This window comes from Cryptomeria japonica, chromosome 5 (assembly GCF_030272615.1).
Source record: "Cryptomeria japonica chromosome 5, Sugi_1.0, whole genome shotgun sequence".
Lineage (NCBI taxonomy): Eukaryota > Viridiplantae > Streptophyta > Pinopsida > Cupressales > Cupressaceae > Cryptomeria > Cryptomeria japonica.
Genome location: NC_081409.1, coordinates 287,370,602 through 287,391,538, shown reverse-complemented (window position 1 = coordinate 287,391,538; position 20,937 = coordinate 287,370,602). Strand labels below are relative to the sequence as shown.

The 20,937-nt window shown below is 43.5% G+C and overlaps 1 protein-coding gene across 5 annotated transcripts in view; it reads left to right on the top strand.

Annotated features, from left to right (window-relative positions):
* Positions 1 to 20,937, top strand: part of LOC131045794 (uncharacterized) — a 266,420-nt gene that overhangs the window by 102,101 nt on the left and 143,382 nt on the right. For all 5 annotated transcript variants that reach the window (XM_059221422.1, XM_057979440.2, XM_057979441.2 and 2 more), the window contains one exon: positions 16,831 to 16,989. In XM_059221422.1, the coding sequence (XP_059077405.1) occupies positions 16,831 to 16,989 (159 nt within the window). The remainder of the gene's footprint in view (positions 1 to 16,830; positions 16,990 to 20,937) is intronic.

The window sequence follows — 20,937 nt, the reverse complement described above, 5'->3', positions numbered from 1 at the left end:
CCTCCCTCGAAACCCTAGCACCTCCCCTGCGGCTGCTCTCGCTTGACATTTTCAATTTCTAGATAAATTTGGTGTGCACTGTTTCAACTCGAAGACTTTTATTATTTACAAGTTTTTAACTAATTGCAATCATCTTTTCTTGCCGATATGGCAATTTCATGCTGGTGAAAGGAGGCCCATTGGTTAAATGCAATGCACAATGTAGTCATTTGCAACATCCCTCACTTTAACATGAAATGCCCTATCTAATGGGTCTCATTGTGTGAAAGAAATTGGGTGTCATCTTCTTGAGAAGATGTTGTTGCAATGAAAGGATATTCAGTAGATACTATTGGAGAGGCAAAAGAAGGCTTTGCAAGTGACTTGTGCAATTGTTTCTTAGATAAACGATGTGTTTTTGATTTTGCTCTCTTATTTATACGATCAACTTATTACTTTATGAATACGATCAACTTATTACTTTATGATTTACATGACAAACTGCTTGTTAGGGAAAACCTTCTTGTTCAGTCCTGAACAAATTATGATTCCATGGCCAACCATAGCATATAGGTGAACTTTAACATGAGTAAATGAGCTCTTGTACTTGTTATGGCATTGATTGCAATATACAAGAAAACCACACGTCTAGGAAGTTGCCCAATCATTGTGATATATTGCGAACAAGGTGATGCTTGGTCAAATTCAAAAGACATATTCTTCGTTGGGCTCGCTGAACTAGAACTAGCGTTTGCCATTATGAACTAAATTGATTTCGATACTTACATGTTCTAAAATAAACCAATATACTGTAAGGAAAAAGAAAAACCAAAAGTTTTAACTTTAATTGTAGGCTATGTCATTTTAGAAAAATAAAACAAGACAATAAATAGAAAAATAAAACAAGACAATAAATAAAACAACAATAGAACCTTACAATATGTTTAATTAATGAATAAGAATGGCTTTTCAATGTTATAGTTTTAGTTTAAAGAGCTTTATTTATTTTTAAAATATATTTTAATAAAATTTATAAAAGGCTTTTAAGGCATTCTGTTTAAGTATGGGGGACCAAGTAGGTGAACTTTACTTCATAGGCTAAAAGCTATTTTGTGCTTAGCAAGAATATATATGTAGGTAGTGTGGGATCTTTAGTGGTGGGACTTGTTAGAGTTTTAATTTTTATTTTGTAAGAGAACAAATAATAGAACGGTGTGTGAAGATAAACCTCTCAGTAAATTGTGAGTGTAACAATAAACCTACTATCTAATAATAGAATGGTGTGTGAAGATAAACCTCTCAGTAAATTGTGAGTGTGAAGATAAACCTAAAATTCTGGCTCTAGATGCCAAACAATAGACAATATATACAAATGCTGCTACTATCTAATATCTTCTTGGGGGTTTTGCATTAAGCAAATGACTCCTTGCCTCTGTTTTTGGCCTTAGACACAAGCAACATATTAATAATAGTTGTTTATTAAAAGAAAGATTTTTTAGATTTTACAAATGAAAACAACTTAATCTAAAAAGCACAATGACAGATTCTTACTAGCTAAAGAAAAAACCATTATTTTAATTTAAACAGGATTGGAAGAAATAGTAACTAATTGACACAGCACAACCTGTGATTCGAAAGACGAAATAGCTACTTTGCATGCAAAATTACAACTTAGATGAATAAACGATGTCGATACAGAGCTTGACAGTTTTATCATTTTCAATGCAATCAATGAAAATATAAAGACAACTAACTTTGGTGAATAATTTTTTTTATAGCATTAAGTGTTCCATCCATTTATTGGTTTTACAAATAATATCTCCTTTTTGGGAGTTTAGAATAATAGTTATTGATCTGAAAAGGTAAAGTTTTTAAAGCGAAAATTTAAAAGCTATAGAAGGTGGGGAAGAAAGATACTTTAAAGCTAGACTGATCTAGACAAATATTTAAATAAAGCAGCCTAAAATAGACCCGCAGTTTTTGTTGGAAATATAATGATGGAAATGACAAGTGCTCAATATAGCTATTGTGAGGAAAAGAATCTGATGCACAAACATTCTTTGGAATTCTGAAGATGCTTTTTGTATGAAACCTGTTGGATCTTATGAATAATTTCAAAATCCTTACTGTTGTTCCACTGAAAACTTCACCAATCCAACATGGGTGTATCCTAGGGTGTTACGTCAAACCACGTAGCACCACAAATTGATGTGAACTTTGGTGTTCTGACTGTTCAGACAACTAATTTTTGCTTGAAAACAAGGATGTGTAAACTGCCATCGTGCATAGATATAGGTTTACTGATATACGCAACTGAAATAATGTCTGTACTGTTAAAGGGAGGATTGTAGATCACCGAGATATGATAATATCGGCCAACACTTGACCACTAAAACCTGATTTGGTGTGTTTACTTGGCACTTCAACCATTATACCTATTTACCTTTCTAGGCCCCTCTTTAGTAGGTTTCTGCCACTAAAGTGATGTTTCTTTCTTTCCAGTACACTTTTGCTTAACTTGCTGACTGAATAGGATAAAAGGCATGATTTTGTTTTGCTTTGTTATAATGCTTAACCCTGTCACACAGATCCGTTTAGTTTGTCAGCGTTCATTTGTTATTCACTTAATCATCGAGTCCTTGCTGACATGAATGCTCTTCTTGTGTGATTTTTTTCATTTTAGCCTTAAGTCATTTGGGTGGATTCGCTTGTTTTACCAGTGTTTGCCGTCATGTGATCTAGTCTTCCTTGCCAGCACTGCCTCTCCAGTCATGTGATTACAAGGTTTCTCTTAGCATCAACTGCTTATTAAGATGATTTCTTTCCACCAGAAGACTCAAACTTGAGTCTGGTCACTGCTTTTCATTTACTCTGCCAGCTTTTCACTTCCTTATCATGTGAAATAGAGGTCATTGCAAGCAACCGTGTCTTGATTGTGCAGCTTACCTTTTGTTTCGACTGTGTAGGATGTTGTACCTCTTTACTGTAGGAATCATCTGACATTTTGCCCTTTGGAAATTGCATTTATCTGCTGCTCATTGACGAGAATAATTAAATAATGACAAATTTTGGCTACTTAAGTACTTGACAAATGGTTTGTCAAAAAGGCAGGTTAGCCATTCACAGATTTGTAATATGACTTAATATCTTAGTCACATTTTAGTTCAAGACATGGAGGGTTTGGTCGCTTTGAATTGGTATCACTAGCTTCTGTGCCCTAATCATTCATGTATCAAGAGGATGAATGATGCATAAATTCTTTAATTAGAATTCAAGAAATACAAATTATTCAAAATATTTGCTAATTGTTAGTGCGAATGAAGTTTGCCTTTAAAAGAAGAGAATATTGTGAGCGAAACAGAGATAAAAGTAGAAATTGTTCACACAAAAACACAGTTTCTATTTTGGAAACCCTCAATCTGGAGGAGAACCAACTTTTATGGTAGTAGCAATGGCCTTGTTACCTTATTTACCATCTGGGGAAGATAACTACAAGAAGTGGGACTCCAATCCTCTGCCCTCTACTTCTGCTTATCTCATCTAATAAACAGTTGAGTTCTCTCTACAGTATTTCTCTTATCATCTCAAATCTAAAAGATGGTTTAAATTCGAGTGACAATTTCTTTTTTGGAATTCTGTGTATAGGAAGGTTCTCTTTGTTGGAGAAAAGCTCTGATACCATGTTACTTAAGTGATATGTGTAATAAGGACCTAGGTGAAGAACTTACTAGGTACAGTACTTAATTGCACCAACACTCCTCGGGCCTAGAGGATTTCCCACAGACATTGGAAGCTGATATTCGTTTCAGATTCTGAATTTGAGGTGCTCAGTGTCGGTGGATGGTATTGTTGACGTGGCTAAAGTCACGTACCTTGACTCTCTCCGGTTAAGACAACATAGAATGCTGAGTATCCTATCCTCTCTTGAATAAGGAAATCCTTAATGCTGTTCTGGATGATGAAAGGGAACAACCTCAAGGTTCCAAATGTCAGGTCTTGATTGCAAGATAACTCAGCGGTTTGATGTGTTTTGCTGGTAACACAAAGGGGCTTACGTTTACAACAAGCTGGCGTGCATTTGACAATGCTGCGATTCTCAGACTGCGGGAAATAAATAACAAAAGTGAAGGGTTTCGGGATCCTAAGTACAATGGTAGCAATGGCTGATGCTGGGGGTAGACAAATTTCCATAAACTAATCCCTGCTTGGCTAGAGATATACTCACAACTTCACAGGGATAGTGCAAGCTCTAAGGGAATGAAGGATTTTCAGACTATGAACATTCTTCTAGGCACCCAATTCTAGTGCAGCCTGAAACAAACACCCATGGTTGAACTAAGCACAGTTTTGGGTTCAGACTAACCATGCACAGTGACCTACAATCAGTAGGCCCCCAATGGTATGAACCTGAAATGCATCAAATACACTCACACTTCACCATTAGAATCATTGAACTCTAAATCTAATCAGCTGAAGGGAAACCGTGCAAAAAGAAGAAAACAAAAATAACAAACACCATATTTCAATGTTCATATATTGATTTCAACTGCCATTACAACAATTTCTTGCAGTAGTCCTATTCTATTCGACTTCTAATTGTTGGCGGCATTATTGTACACAGAAATAAAACTAGTTAATTAAGTTGTAATTGTGTTGGTTAGTTGGCAGCCGAGGCGTGGCAGTTGCGGTGCGACGGTTGGCGCCTGCACCCCCTCGGTATCTTTATATACTTCGGAATGTAACTTGTAAAGGGGACAACTATGAATGGAATAACATATCTTATACTTTGTCTGATATCTATGGCGTTACTGTTCTGCATTACGTGCTTTATGGTTTAAGTTATTCACCCGAGAGGGCAAACATTTGGCGCCGTTGCCTAGACGTACTCGGGAACGGAAGACACGAATGGCGCACAGACACGATGGGCCTACCCGTTGGTGAGGTAAACCCAGAGGCCGACGACGCGCGAACATAACTCTACACAGGAGAAGACACCGCAACGAGAGAATTTTCAATTTTGCTCCAGGTAGCCATCCAGACCTACGTCCGACGAGAGGCAGAAATCCCACCAAGTGCCGTGTGGACAGCGTTGGAGGTGAGCTCGACGGTAAATCGGTTGATGAACCATCTTCCTCGGTTGCTTGCACAAGCATTGCTGGCACAACAAGCTCGCTTGGAGGAGATTGCCCAGGAAGAGCGACGCCAACAAATTCTTCAACAGTACGAAGAAAACAGCCGACGGGAAGCGGAACAGGATGGCGCCAGGCCAGGAGGGAATTGAACCTTAAACTTTCTATATTCAAATAAAAGTGTCATTGACACGAGTTGTATCTCATGAAATGAATTAATAAAGACGTGTTTTGGTTTATGCATTGTGAATTATGGAAATGTGCGACAATTAACGCCCAACCTATTGAATAAAGATAGAAATAATAAAGCTGAAATAGACGAGTGGGAGGCCACGCAGAGGGCCTTGATTTTGGAGCAGCAAGTGGAACGTAGACGGAGGCTGAGGCAACTTGCCGAAGGACGACCTGCCGAAGGGTGGCCCGAAGGGAACCACGGAGGTGTCACGGAGGGTGCAGAAGCCGACGAAAATTTCTACGCGTCGCCAGAACACCGTAGGGTGCGGAGCCATGAAGAGTTTCTGGAGGAAACGAGGTTACGGTAGAATCTAGTCGAGGAGACTCGGGATCAGTTTAGAAACTTATCCCTTACACCACTGAGTGAGGATCACCAAGGAGAGCCAGGAGTGGGCGCGGGTGAGAACGAGTGGGAGGACAACCGTACGGCTGTAGGTGCGACACACGACACGCAGAACACTGTACCCCCAGTCACCCACGCAGGACACACCACGGGTGTCGGAGGGAGCGGTGCAGGGGCTCAGACACAGTTGCAGGGGCTCAGACATAGCTACAGCCACCTTAGGGGAGACGACCCCCATCAATGGCAAGCAAACAGAAACTACCGAAGTTGAACGGCGACGGGATGGAAGATCCCGTCCGCCATTGTTGAACATGTGAAACCATATGGTCAGCAAACGATGTTACCGATCAAGATGAATGGTAACACAATCCCCAACAACCTTGAGGGGAGTGGCCATAGACTGGTATTCAGATATGGATAATGCCAAAGTCGGCACATGGCCTGATCTAAAGGAGTTTGGGATAGAGTTCCGTCTCGTAAGAGATGACAACGAAATAGTCGCCGAAATCTACAGAACAAAAGAGAACAAGAACGAGACTGTTCGAGCCTATAGTCGGCGGCTGAAGGAACTGTTGGGAAAAATGGAGAGTCAACCAGCGGACGGGTTGAAAAAGAGGTGGTTTGTGGAGGGATGGAAACATTCCCTCTGAAAGAAGATGAAGATTGTCCCACCGACATCGTACGAGGATGCATACAATAGAGCAATGGATCTCGAGAGCAAGACCAAGACATCGAAGAAAAAAAAGGAGGATAGCTCGTCTGAGGAGGATGACTCTTCACAGGGAAGCAACAGCGATGGTGAGGCTGACAAATGGGTGCAAGCGCTCCAGAAAGACATGGAGCGAATGAGGAAGGAATTCGAAACAATGAGAAGCATTGGGCGAACTGAAGGGGACATATGGTGCACTGAGTGCAAAGAGGAGGGGCATACAAAGGGTACTTGCTCGAAGAAGGCATTCTGCAAGATTTGCCAATTGATGGGACACTCCACCAAGGAGTGCCCATACAACATGAAAACCCGAAGTACGCAAATGAATTGGGTGTTGTTCACGGAGCAGGCCACAACATCCGCACCAGCAGGTATGGGCCAACAAACTAACACAACGACGTCATCTGGAGGATACCGAGATAACAGACGCGGCAGAAGAAATAACAACAATAACAATAACAGAAACCGGATCCAGTATGACGCCAAGGGCCGGCCAATGATCCAGTGTAGGGCCTGCAATCAGTGGGGACACTTCGCCCGCGATTGCACAAAGGAAGCCACTCCTCAGCACCTCTGCCGATGGTGCGGGCCAGGTGACCACGAGGACGCAAATTGCCCGAAGCCAAGTGTAAACCTTCTAAACATAGAACCCACGAAGGCGGAGGTGTTGGCAATCACCAGGGTGTAGGCCAAAAAGGGTGCATACCCAAATCCCCGCACGGAGACCGAGAGAGTGCGGGAAGCAAGAGAAGAGATCACAAAGGAAATGGCTGCACTAAGGCAGAGTAGCCACCAGACTGCAAGTCCGCTACGGACGAGGGGAGAAGAGGAAATCTTATGGCAAATATTGCAGATGGAGGTATCCGTGAGAATTCAAGACCTCCTGGAGACCATGCCGCAACTAAAAACGGCTATTTTAAACTTTGTACCTTCACAGGTGAAAATGAGGGAGGTCGTGAGCCCCACAGCCGACTCTGCGTTAAGGGAGGTCCTAAGCCCCACGGTCGACCCCATGTTGTTGGTAGTCAACAGCGGACGCCAACCGGCGGTGGTAGAAATGGGCATACTGGGGACCACCTTGACAGACACTATTGTGGACGGAGGGTCGGGAGTAAATGTGCTCCCAGAGGCGACATGGAAAAAACTGGAAAAGCCTACGTTGTGGCCTCCCACGTTCAACCTACTAGGGGCAGATCAGCATGGGATTAAACCCCTTGGTACCCTCATGGGCCAGCAAGTGATGATTGGCACGCAGCCATTCGTGCTAGATTTTGTAGTAATTCCCCTGAAGCAGATGGGGTATGACGCCATCCTCAGGCATGGGTGGCTCATTGCAGCAAAAGCGAACCATAACTGGAAGCGTAATACTCTGTCCTTGGAAAACATGGGGAGGAAGTACATGATCGATCTCCGTACGCAGATGGTGAGTGAGGAGTTAGCATCCTCCTCCGACTCGGAATCGGAGGGAGACCAGTTGGGGGCGGGTGGAGATTGACGCCGCATGGAGCCTAGTGACGAAGGGGTGTTAGAACTAGAGGCATGCTCGGGGGACGACGGGGACTCCTTGAATGGCCTCTTCCATTGGCAAATGGGAGATTATGAATTATTTACACCTTCGTGCAATGTATTGAGCATTGAGGAAGAACCAGACATATTTCCCTCGGAATATGGCGAGTACAAGGAAGGGGAGGCCTCCTTAAATGAGAAGCCGACACACCAATTTCCGAAGGGGGAGCCCATTAGATACCAGGAAGCCAATTTAAGGGAGACAAATGTGGGGGGGACGAGTGACCCCAAGGTCATCCTTGTTGGAGATGACTGGAATCCAGTGCTAAAGGCGGCAGCCTTCAAAATCTTTCTCGAATACAAGGATGTCTTTGCATGGACGTATAAGGACCTGAAGGGCGTGCCCCCAGAGTTATGTGTACACCGAATAACATTGGTACCGGGAGGCCAGTCGGTGAGGAAGCGGCCTTACCGAATGAACAAAAATTATGCTGCACGGGTGAACGACGAAATTGAGCGGATGTTGGAAGCGGGCATAATCTTCAAAGTGCAGACAAGCGAATGGGTGTCTCCCATTGTGATTTCCCTCAAGAAAGAGGCCAATCAGATCCGGATCTGTGTAGACTTCCGGTGTCTGAACGCTGTCACTATTAAAGACCCGTTTCCCATACCATTCACCGACAACATCTTAGAGGAAGTAGCTGGACATGAAATCTATTCCTTCATGGATGGGTTCTCTGGGTACAACCAGATATCCATCGCGGAGGAAGATAAGTTGAAAACAACTTTCGTGGTGGAAGACAGTGTGTATGCATACAACCGAATGCCCTTTGGTCTATGCAATGCACCAGCCACCTTCCAGCGCATCATCTTGCACATCTTCGACAAGATGTCGGTGGGGAACTTCAAAGCCTTCCTGGACGATTGGTCTATTTATAGCGGATAGGACATCCATCTAAAAACCCTCGGGGAGTGCCTAGAGAGATGTCGGAGGGCACGGTTGGCCCTTAATCCGAAGAAATGTAGATTCATGGTACCACAGGGGAGATTGCTTGGACACATCATGTGTAAAGAAGGATTGAAAATGGACCCGGACAAGATTCGGGTAATAGTAGAAATGGAACCTCCTACGGACGTCACGGGGATAAAGTCCTTCCTTGGTCATGTGGGGTATTACATGAGGTTCATCAAGAACTTCGTTGCGGTGTCCCACCCGTTGGATAGGTTGACACGGAAAGGGGAACCATACATCTGGACAGAGCCATAGAGCAAGGCCTTTGAAGAGCTGAAGACAAGGTTGATGGGAACACCCATACTGGCATACCTGAGTTGGGATAAGGAATTCCACGTGCACGTGGATGCTTCAAACTACGCCATCGGGGCTACACTAGCCCAGGTAGGAGGACACGGGTTGGACCACCCCGTTTATTTTGCCAGCAGGTTGCTCTCAAAGGCTGAAAAGAACTACAGTACCATAGAACGCGAAGCCCTCGGCATGGTCTATGCCATACAAAAATTCCGTCATTACCTACTGGCTACACCATTCACGTTTTACGTAAACCACCAGGCACTCATGTACTTGGTAAACAAGCCTATTATCCAGGGGAGGATAAGCCGTTGGCTATTGCTGCTACAGGAGTTCACATTTTCAATTGTGGTAAGATCAGGGCGAAGTCATGTCATAGCTGATCAGCTGTCCCAGATTAAGTCGGGGGAACCGCCAGAGGGAGTAAATGATGATTTTCCGGATGCGCACTTGTTCCAAATAGCCATACTCCCTTCGTGGTACAAGAAGATTGGAGAATACCTGTCGACGTCCCGATTTCCAGAGGGTATGGCCCCAGGGGAACGGAGAAAGCTCGTATTAAGGAGCAGGGCTTTCTCGCTCATCAACGGTTTACTATACAAAATGGGGCCAGACCAGGTATTAAGGCGTTGTGTCATGGAAGAAGAAGTCCCCAGTGTATTAAGGGAGGCGCACGAAGGACCCGCAGGTGGACATATGGGCCCAGACACTACAGCCCGCAAGGTGCTTCTGGCAGGACTGTGGTGGCCAATCGTACATCACGACGCCAGGGAGTGGGTTGTGGGGTGCGACACTTGCCAACGGGCGGGCAAACCTCTGAAGCGGGACTTCATGCCCCTCAACCCCTCGCACGCACAGGAACTCTTTGAACGATGGGGACTCGACTTTGTAGGTCCTCTTAAGGCTAGCCGCACACGACGGTGCCGATACATTGTGGTTGCGACAGAATACTTGACCAAGTGGGTGGAGGCGAGGGCTCTCGCGGATAACTTGGCAGTAAGCACGACAAAATTTATTTATGAACAAATCATTACATGATATGGTATACCTATGCAGTTGACCAGTGACCGGGGGGGGGCACTTCGTGAACCATGTCATACGGCTGTTGACCTCAGAGTTTAAGATTTTTCACTCATTATCGAGCCCTTACTACCCATGTGCCAATGGCCAGGCGGAGGCCGCAAACAAAATATTGATATTGGTAATTTACAAGTCCTGTGGGGTAGAAAAGGAGGATTGGGAGGAGAAGTTACCCTCTGTACTATGGGCCTACAGAACGACCTACAAGGTGACCACGGGTCAGACTCCGTTCCAACTCATGTATGGGCAGGAAGCGGTGGTGCCAGCAGAATTCATGGTGCCAAGCCTTTGCATTGCGATAGAGAACAAACTTGGGGATATGGAGAGCCTGAGAGAGAGACTGTATGCCTTAAGCAAGTTGGACGAAAAAAGAATGATGGCACAATGGGCCACAGAGGTAGCCCAGCAAAGACGAAAGGTCTGGCACGACAGACACCTTCGGCGAATGAAGTTTACTCCTGGACAACTAGTTTTGAAATTCAATGGGAGGAACGAAATCAAACCAGGAAATTTTAAAGTGCGATGGCTGGGGCCCTTCAAGGTACGCGAGGTCAACGTTGACGAGGCGATCAAGTTGTGGACACTCGACGGAAGGAGATACCCGACGCCGTCAATGGGTCGAAATTAAAGATTTATCACGAACGGAGGGAACCTGGATCCTCCATGGATGGTTGTCAGTCTATTAAAAAGTAAAAAAAAGAAAAAAAGAAAAAAAAGAAAAAAAAGAAAAACGTACGGTCCGTACGATGACCGTACCGTATGGATTTTTTTTTTTTTTTAAAAACAAAACGAAATTGGACGGAGCCACCGTGCGGTGGACCACTGACGGTGTGCCCACCGGCGGTGAAGCCACCGTAGGGTGGGACCACCATGCGGTGGCTCCCGCACTAAATCAAAAAGCCCGAATTTTTTTTTATTAAAACGCAAAAAAAACATAACCCCCGCAACACAAAAAGCACCACGCAGCCCACGCAGAGAGAGAAAAAGAAAAAGGAGAAGGAATGCAAGGGAAAAAGAAGGCGAAGGAAACCCATAGCTGCCACGCACGAAGGAAGAGACGCAGCCCAGGCCGCACAGCAACAGCCATACACAACAGCAGAAGGTCGTTATGGAGGTGTCCAACTACTGTACGTTTTTTTACCAGAATTCAGTTATACCAGAGATTAATGGATTCAGCTGGGAAACGAAGTTGGAAAAAACAGCTGTAGGCTTCTTCTAGTAGCAGCCAGATAGATAGCAATACTAGGGTTTTATCGTTAGGTGTATGTGTTGCAGGCAGCACCATGGATGCCAGCGCCCGACAAAAGCAAAAACAGAAAGCACCACAGGCTGCCCTAAGTGGGAAGAATACATTAACACCCCAAAATATCACCTTTGAAGGCCTGAATGGGTCGGAATGCCGGAAATGGTGGCAGGACACTCCCGACAATGATCTGGTAAAGCAAAACCTTTGCAAGGTAGAAGTGGAGTGGGCTATTCGGATGCTTGTGTTTCCCATCCGCGAGTACGAGGGTGCCCTACGGTTCATGGTAGACACCTTCGACAGACACACACACACCAGTACTTTCGAATACCTTGGGAGGGATGTTACCATATCCTTCAAAGCGGTGGACTTCACGAGAGTATTCGGCATTCCAGGCAGGCAGGGCAGGAAAATAGAGTTGAAGGCCAAAAAGATGAAGCGGGAAGAGAAGGAGCGGTGGATTAAATTAATCTCCAGGAACTTGACGGCAGTAGAATTGGACAGCGTGGCTAATGCCACAAAGGGTCGAGGAATCCGTAAGACCTTCGTTGCAGAGGGCCACTGGCGGTGCATTATGGATGTCATCAAGAGCAGATTGACAGGGTCGAGTAGGGCATCGGACATCGCCCTCCCTCAGATTATGCTCATGAACGGGTTGATGAATGGCGTGGTGTATGATTGGGCCACGTTACTAGCATAGCGCATGTATGAGTTTTTGACGATGCAGCATCGCACATTCTATATGCCCCACTATGCTATAGGGTTATTCTCGGAGGCCACGCGAGAAGCAGTGTCGGAGGCAGAGTTGGAGGTACGGCCACAGGGACCGTTGGCAGCTGGCGAGCCTCCTATCATGTACTGGAGACACTTGGACATTTGGCACTCTTCCGCGAAGCGGAAACGGCCAGTAGATACGGCCTCAGGGGAACCTGACAGTGGGAGGGATTCCAGTAGTACAGAGGATTCAGAAGGGGAGGATGAGGAGGACGACAGCAGCAGGGCGACGGAGGAGCGGGTTCTTTTTGCCGCACCTCTGCTACCGATGGGCACGCCTGTGGTATCATCTGGAGTGCGCGGCACCTTTATTCCGGCCTTTGGGCAGAGCCGCACGCCAGTTACACTTGGCCCCATCCAGCAACAGGAAGCATCACCAGGACCGGGCCCAACCACAATGGCACTTACTGAGGACATGGCAGAGTCAGGGACGGAGGAGTCACCCCACCGGGTGATGGTCGCTGAGGAGCAAGGGCTGTGGGAGGTGGTGGATACGGAGCCTCAGGTGCGGTTGGACGTTGTGGGGATCGAGGCAGTGGTGACTGTTTCTGCGTCTTTGTTGGAGGAGCCGATGACAACAACCCTTTCCCCGGTTGTGGAGATGCGTGCCAACCCGTCGGTCATGGCTATGGAGAGATGGCTCACAGAGTGATTTCAGATGACATTGGCACAACCGGAGGGAGCTGTTGTATTCTCACCGTGTCGGGAGACTAGAGTAGAGGTAGTCGACTTGGATGATTCCTTCGGCGAGACACATGTGCCAGCAGTTGGGCACGTGGCAGGAGAGGTCATCTCTGCCATCCAGGTGCCAGGGGATGGTACACCTCTCGTGGCGGAGGAGGTGCCTTCACAGGAGGATGCGGTTGTGTCAGTTCTGCCAGAGACTTCACAGCCTTCGGTGCAGGAGGGAGAGGACATTGATGCCTATCTAGTTGACATGGTGACGAGGGGTAGGCAGGTGGTGGCCACTGCCCAGACGCGAGCATTGCAGCAGGTTTTGGTGGAGTTGGAGAGGGCCCTATGGTTTATGCAGGTGGGCTGCCCCGCAGCCTTTACTACATGCTTTGAGTCTCAGGGTTGGCCGACTACTGAGACGACAGAGATGCTCGAGGCTTGGAGTGTGCGTCAACCAATTGTGGAGAGTCGGGTGACGGCAGTTGTCCGCGAGATGGAGTAGGTCTACCGGGACGCCTACTATGCCCTAAGGCGTGCCCGGCATGAGTCAGAGGTCTGCGAGGCTGCTAGAGTCGCGTTGGAGAGGGATGTGGCCACTCAGCAGGCCTCCTGGGCAGCAGAGCGGGCCCAGTTGTTGGCTCAGCTAGAGATGACCCGCGCAGAGAAGGCGGAGGTAGAGACTCGCCTGTCGGTGGAGCAGAGTGCGAGGAGCCTCGTGCAGCAGGAGTTCAAGGCAGCCACTACCGAGAGGAGCCTGTTGCAGACTCGGTTGATATGACAGTGACAGCGGATACCAAAGAGGAGCTGCTGGAAGTCGCGCGTATGGTGAAGACGGCTTTGGAGAAAGTATTGGTGGCGGAACGGGATGTGACTGCACGTACTCAGCAAGTTTATGAGCTTTGCGCCCGCTTGGCGACCCAGACACCGGCGTCTCAGCCTTCTACTTCAGGGACGCCTTCCCATCCCCCTCCTTAGTTTTTCTGCTGTATATATTGTATAGGTTGCATTATCTCCGTTTTTGTTGTTAGTCGCCTGGAGACGACTTTTCTTTTGGGGGGGATGATGTTGGCGGCATTATTGTACATGGAAATAAAACTTGTTAATTAAGTTGTAATTGTGTTGGTTAGTTGGCAGCCGAGGGGTGGCAGTTGCGGTGTGACGGTTGGCGCCCACACTCCCTCGGTATCTTTATATACTTCGGAATGTAACTTGTAAAGGGGACAACTATGAATGGAATAACATATCTTATACTTTGTCTGATATCTATGGCGTTATTGTTCTGTATTACGTGCTTTATGTTTTAAGTTATTCACCCGAGAGGGCAAACACTAATTTGCAAACTGCATCTAACTATTATAACGTCTAACTCCTTAAAATCTTACAAATTCTAACCCTTTACAAAGAGAGGCACTAGCCTTTTATAGATTTTTACATTTCAGATCAAGGGCCAAGATTTAAATCATCCAAAGGCTGCAATCGGCCTTCTAGAAGGTTGGCAGCTTTAACCCATGCCTAGTAACTACCATAACTTCCCAACTGCCACTTCTAGGCATTTTCTCACCTATCAACAACTGTTTGACTTCAATTTTGGTCAATCGAGTAGCTGAGAAATAACTGACCTGTGTCCCTTTGTTTTGAATACATTAAACGATGCCCACAGGTAGCTATTTATAATAAAACAATTGAGTTTTACAACTTGATTTTCTGATATTTCTTGCTTTGCAATTTCTGAATCTGCACACCTGTAGCATTCTAAATGTTTATCTTCAATCTTATTGGTGGACTTCAACTTGTTCAACTTGTTGTTCGGTGTTGGTGCATATCTTTGTGCTCTGCCTTTAGCTCTACATTGTGCTCTTCATTGGTAGCGCTCTGTGGTAATCGCTTTGATCTTGTGCTCCTTCCAGTGGTGTTGATCTGCAAAAGAAAATGAGTTCGACCGAAATCAATTACCTTGAAAAATTTAAGTAATTTTAACAAATATTAAATGTTGCCAAGGCAACGTTGGGCCAATTCGCCTAATTTGACATTGAGCCACTTTAAAGGAAAAAGTTAGGCATTTTCAGACAAAAGTGCCAAAAAGTTCCCCTTTGATTTCACTTAATGTTTTCCTTTTAGGGAAAACTTAGGCATTTTGAAGGCAAAGTGCCAAAAAGTTCCGCTTCTTTTAAAATTTCACATTTCGCCGTTTAAGGGGAAACTTTGGCGAGGAGAGGCTAAAATGCGAACTTGACCCTTTCACTTTAAAACATATTTCTTTTTATCTTTTAATTTGTTATTATGCCAACAAAGGGGAATTTTCGGCTTTGAGAGAACAAAGTGCAAGTTTTCATTTTGTTATCTCCAACTTAAAGTCTTTCTTTATTTGGCTTGCGACTTAATGGGGAAAGTTAGGCGATGGGAGGTAAAAGTGCAAAAAGCCTTTTATAATTTCATTCAATCTCCCTAAGGGAAAACTTAGGCGATTTTGGGCAAATGTGCATAGTGTTTTAAAATGCCTCCACCCTTATTCTTTTAACTTAACATCTCAGCATTTAGGGTGAAAGTTAGGCGTATGTGGGTGAAAATGCGAAAATGAACTTTATGAGGTCTTATATTTTTTTACTTTGAAAGAAATACCCCTTTTAAATACATCGACTCCCTTCGTCTATTATTTTTCACTTAACTTGAGCTCTAGCAAGGGGAAATTTTAGCACTTTAAGGAGAAACGTGCGAAAAAAAAGAAAGGTTGATTTATACTTTGAAACTTAGGCATTTGTCGAACACCCCTCTTTCTTTGTCTCACACTTCGGGCCCTTTCTGGCTAATGAAGGCGAATGCTAACTTTATTTTATTTGCCCAACTCATGTTGATCCGAATTAGGGGTATTTTCGGTATTCTATCGACAAATACATAGGTGTTTTGCGAGGAAGAAACACTTATTTCGTCCCAGAAGAAAATCGAGCCCTATCAACCCGCTTTGAGTGTCGGGATTTTATCGGCGATATGAAAACAGCCTCCCATTTTTCAAACTTTTATTGGACTTGACTTTGCCCTATCGCAAATCTCTCGGCAAATACAAGGCGAAATGAGAAAATCATGATGCTCTGAGATTACACGAACTGCGTTTTGCTTACCCTCGATTTTGACCCTTTGCACTCAAAACATGCGTCGGGATATTTTTGGGAATTTTGCTTGGACATTCTGAGGAAGAGTTTTGGTTAATGGAATGGCACAGCGGATAAAGAAACGACTTTGCTGAGCTTTGATGTTCTGATTTCGACCTTTCAGTGTACTGCATTCCGAAATGCAGATTTTGGGGGCTTTGTTTTGGTTATGAAGGCACGATGCAAAGGCGAGACCTCTCATCTCTATCGGGCTGAAGGAGGGGTTCCCCTGTCATACACGGGGTGGGGTGTGTGATATGCACAACAGGTACCATGGTGCAATTATAGATAAACCCTTTTATAGTCTGAGGGGATCACTGCACAAATGTACAACATAATAAATTATGTTATGGAAACCATGAAATAGGGCTCAATTTGCTTCGTAGATGTGAATCATTGCAGGAGCGTACAGTATAAAAAATATGATGTGGAAACTACAAAATAGATCACGTCAATTCTCAAATGTAAGTCACACACAAAGGTTACAAAATTGAAATCTGGTGTGTGGATACAAATATGCCATCATAGAATTCTATCAAAATGCTTTTCCATGAAGGAAGAATATTGTCCTCGTCTATCTGTTCTTATCCAATCTTTTAGTTTCAATAATTACATGTATGCCTTTGACACTTGGGCACATTGTATTCTTTTGGTTTGCTAATGTACTTGCTTCTGACAATCTTTGTTCCTTGTGTTCAATTGACAGATATTGAAGCTTTTCAAGGAAGACGGATATTAGGGAATGGGGCCTCAGAACCAATTGTGAATTCTAGTGTAGAGTTGGGTTTGCCAGATAACTCTTGTGAATTTGTAAAAGAGCCTGTGCTTTGTGATATATCTAAAGATTTTGTGCTATTGTTTCCAGGTATGCAATTTCTTTATGTGGTTCAATTCCCTGTTATTCATTACATTTTTCTCCATAAGAAATCAGGTTTCATTTGATGTAGTCTTTAAGTGCCCTTTATCTTCTTTAGCTGCTGTTATTTAGAAATGTACTATTAATATGGCACACATTATTACACTGAGTTAAACCCTCCTGAATTATTACAAAGTTGTTTCTCTTACACAAGATCTTTAGGATCTCTCTCTACAATTTTGTACAGTTTTATTAGATTTAGGCATTGGATACAAAGGGAAAAGACTGGAGCCAAGCTGAAGGATAGTAATGTCTATTAGTAGCCTTACATTTTGATACTATGTATTTGATCTCTCCAGTGAATAAAAAATAGATTATTTTAGTGTCCATCGATGACCAAGAATTGATCAGGGACTCTGATGTACGACTGTTACAATTGCAAAGTACCAGGGTAAGAAGGGCCCTTGACTCGATGAAAAGCAACAAAAGCAAGAAAAAAATGGTAACTCTGAAACAAATAGCATAAATACATGTTTAAGGAGAGGACCCCTCAAAGTAGTGGGGAGCAGATGACTAAAACTGGCAGCCTAGGTAAGAAGCAAGAATGGCAGCAACCCAAGCAAGAATAAAAAATCATTAGGGGTCTGTACTTTGGCATCCATTAGAGGAGCCAGTGATAGAAACATCAATTGTTGTGTGATTGCCAAATGCAGAATCTGAGAATGCTCTCTGGGGAGAGTCCAGGGCTGAGGGGGCTCGGTTGGACATCCTTGGAGACACTTGATTCCCATGTGGATTTCCCCTAACACTTGAGGGTGAAGACCTGTTGGTGTCAGAAAAGAAACTGGTGATTTGAGTTTGTTCAAGAGACTTGTGCTGTAAGAGATAACTACTAGAGGGTCTTTGATGTTGAGAGGAGATAGAGCCTTGATCATTAGAAGAGTTGAGGTTTTGGGGAGCACCAGCAGTAGTAGAGTGGAAGGAAGAGCATATGTTCAGTAATCTACCCCCTTATTTGTGTGAATCAATAGCATGAAAAGGGTACTTAATGTCTCTAGCATCTGTGATGGGCCAAAAGAAGGAAGCAATCAATTTTGTAGCTTCAGGGCCTCCATGAGGGGATATATGCTTAAAAATGGGGTCCTTACAAAGAAAAAGTGCTAAGCATCTCTAATCAGGGTAGTAGAAGAAATTGGTTAGAAAGCCACCAAAACTCTGAATTTCATGAATTTCATAGTAGACTGGACATCGGGTAAAAAATCCTACTCAGAGTCCACCTCCTAAAAAGAAAAATTGAATTTCATGAATTTCATAGTAGATTGGACATTGGATAAAAAAATCCTACTCAGAGTCCACCTCCTAAAAAGAAAAATTGATAACATATCCTTTCACTTTGCAAAGTATGGTGGTTTATCTCAACACGAGGTTGGTGGGAGCACATTTCCAGCTGGCCAAGGTGAGTCCTTAAACCATGATACCTATGGTGTTGACAATAGTTGCATTTATTACTGATCCAACCTGCAACCTAGAAGAAGTGCTGAAAGTAGCAAGTTGGTTTAGATCTAAGAGAATGCAGAGAGGAGGTCCAAGTGATCTGGATGTACTGATAGAAAATATCCTATCTGACAGATTGATTCAGCAACTCTTGCTTGGGAATTTGGCAACTAGGGTCACCTAAGCAGTACCTGAAGTGAATTAGCTTATCAAAAGATATTTTCATACTTGGAGGGAGATTTGCTATGAAAAGCCAGCAATGTAGATGCCTAGAAGGACCCAAAGGGGCAATATACCTAGAGGAACGAAGTGCCAAAAACGGATGCCTCCCACAGGTTGGAGTGGAAACCAATAGATAATCTAAATGAATCTGAAGATACTCTCTAGGCAAAGTGGTTTGGTAGTGAATTTGGCTTGGACAATATATTGAGTTACTATCTGTTTGCACCGTATCATGTGCTGAAGCATAACCATTTGAACTCAGTCAAATCAAGACTAGTCACCAGATCCCAAGCTAGGGCCCCAAATCTTTGAACCATAAAGCATTGTGAGCTTAACCATTTTGCAAAGAGGTGTATTTTTGAAGAAATATCCTAGAAATGTACTTGAAAGTATTGACACTTTAGAACGAAGAGTGAGGTGTATCCTTTGGAAAAATGAGATTGACAGGTAGGCTGCAAAGAAAGAAAGGGCCAGTGTATTGAATTCTCGAATAGTATAAGAAGTGGCGATTTACTCCAGGCCTCTATTGCAGAAGAAATGAAACCTAGAAAGAGCATCCTTGTTAGAGTGGTGAAGACCATAAGCTTAGTTTTACTAAGGTTGACCACAAGTTGGCCAAGGTCACAAAACTTGGAGAGGGCATCAAGTTGTGTCTACAAGCCATTCTGAGAGTTAGGGAGGAAAACCATGTTATCAACAAAGAGCAATAGAGCTATCAAAACATATGAAGTTGGCTATCATCATCCACATGAATATATTGCTCAAGATTATCAAGGTGGATATTGAAGAGGGTTGTTGAAAGATGACAATTTTGCTCGACTCTAGTAATACTCTTGACAAAGAGAGGCCATGAATTGTTTGGGATCATCCAACAACTATCTTGTAGAGCCTTATGATGGTAGTAATGAGTCTCATAAATTCGATTGTGCCAAGAGAATGTGAAAAGAAAGATCTGAAGCAAAATACTTGCCATAGCACTATATTAATTTTTTACTAGTGTTGGTAGAGTACTCTTCTTTATTATCCGTAATATAGTTTTTAGTTTAGCTGTTTTTTTAGTGTTTACCTTGAATGATTGTCAATTTAATGATTTTTGTCTATAGTAAAATGATCCTAACCTTATTGTTCTCTAAATGTTTGACATGCCTAATGTTTTACCACCCCTTTTGTTAACGATAACCCCTAGAAATGTACATGATCATATTATTCTCTCTCTATCTTAGAAAATACTTTTTGTCCTAAATATACATATGACTCATACTTTTCATACTTTTCATCCATAATATACCCTTGAGAAGTGATCTATGTTTTATAGTAAGGAATATTGTAGAAACTGATTGCTCTTTTCCATGTTGCCAAATCCGTTGGATATTTAGCCAGATCCAAGTCTAGTTCATACCAAATTCATGGTACATTTTGGTGCATGTTATTAAAGTGGGCAAGGAGTGTGTTCATCCAAGCAAACTTGAGGCATACTAGATGGCATTGTGATGAATCCTTGAACTTGTTTGTGTTTTTAATAGTCATTTATTTATTTTTATATTTGAATATTTCTTCATGACCAATCTCTAAACTGATTTCATTACCATAGAGCATTAGGAGAAGCATGTTGTTCGAGCTTCTCCAAAGCATTCACTATGAGCCAATTCTATGTGAGCTCTCCTATTCCATCTTAGAGTTCAAATCTAGGGAATTTGTGATATAGTCCCCATTCCAGGCCTGTGATTAAGCATTAGGAGGGGACAAAATAACTAGAAATTTGTGATTCTAGTTTATCAAATAGCATATAATAAGAACAATTGACTCTACTATTTATAGGCAAATACTTATATTTATTTTATTAATCTAAATTTTCAGGTTATTTATTTATTTATTTCATAATATATATTAAGCAATCTAACAAAACTATAACTAATAATTGTTGATTTAGAGGCACAATGTGCGAACTAGAGTAGGTGAAGAATAAAGCGAAGGAGTGTGAGCAGGCGTAGGGAGCGAGAGTGAGCCAGGAGGAGGGGGTTGTGATAGATGATGGATTGGAGGTAGACACGAGAAAGGCAAAGCAAGTTGCATTTGTCGATTGTGGGAAGGTGTTGGGTTTCTTGCACAAGAGGAAGTTTGGTCGTTTGTCTCCTGTGGAAAACATTGCTAGGACAGAGTATAGAAATCGAGTGTTTGACCCTCTAGCGCTGGGCTTTCACGAGTGGGAAGGCTCCCACAGTTTGGGATGCTGTTCTCTTG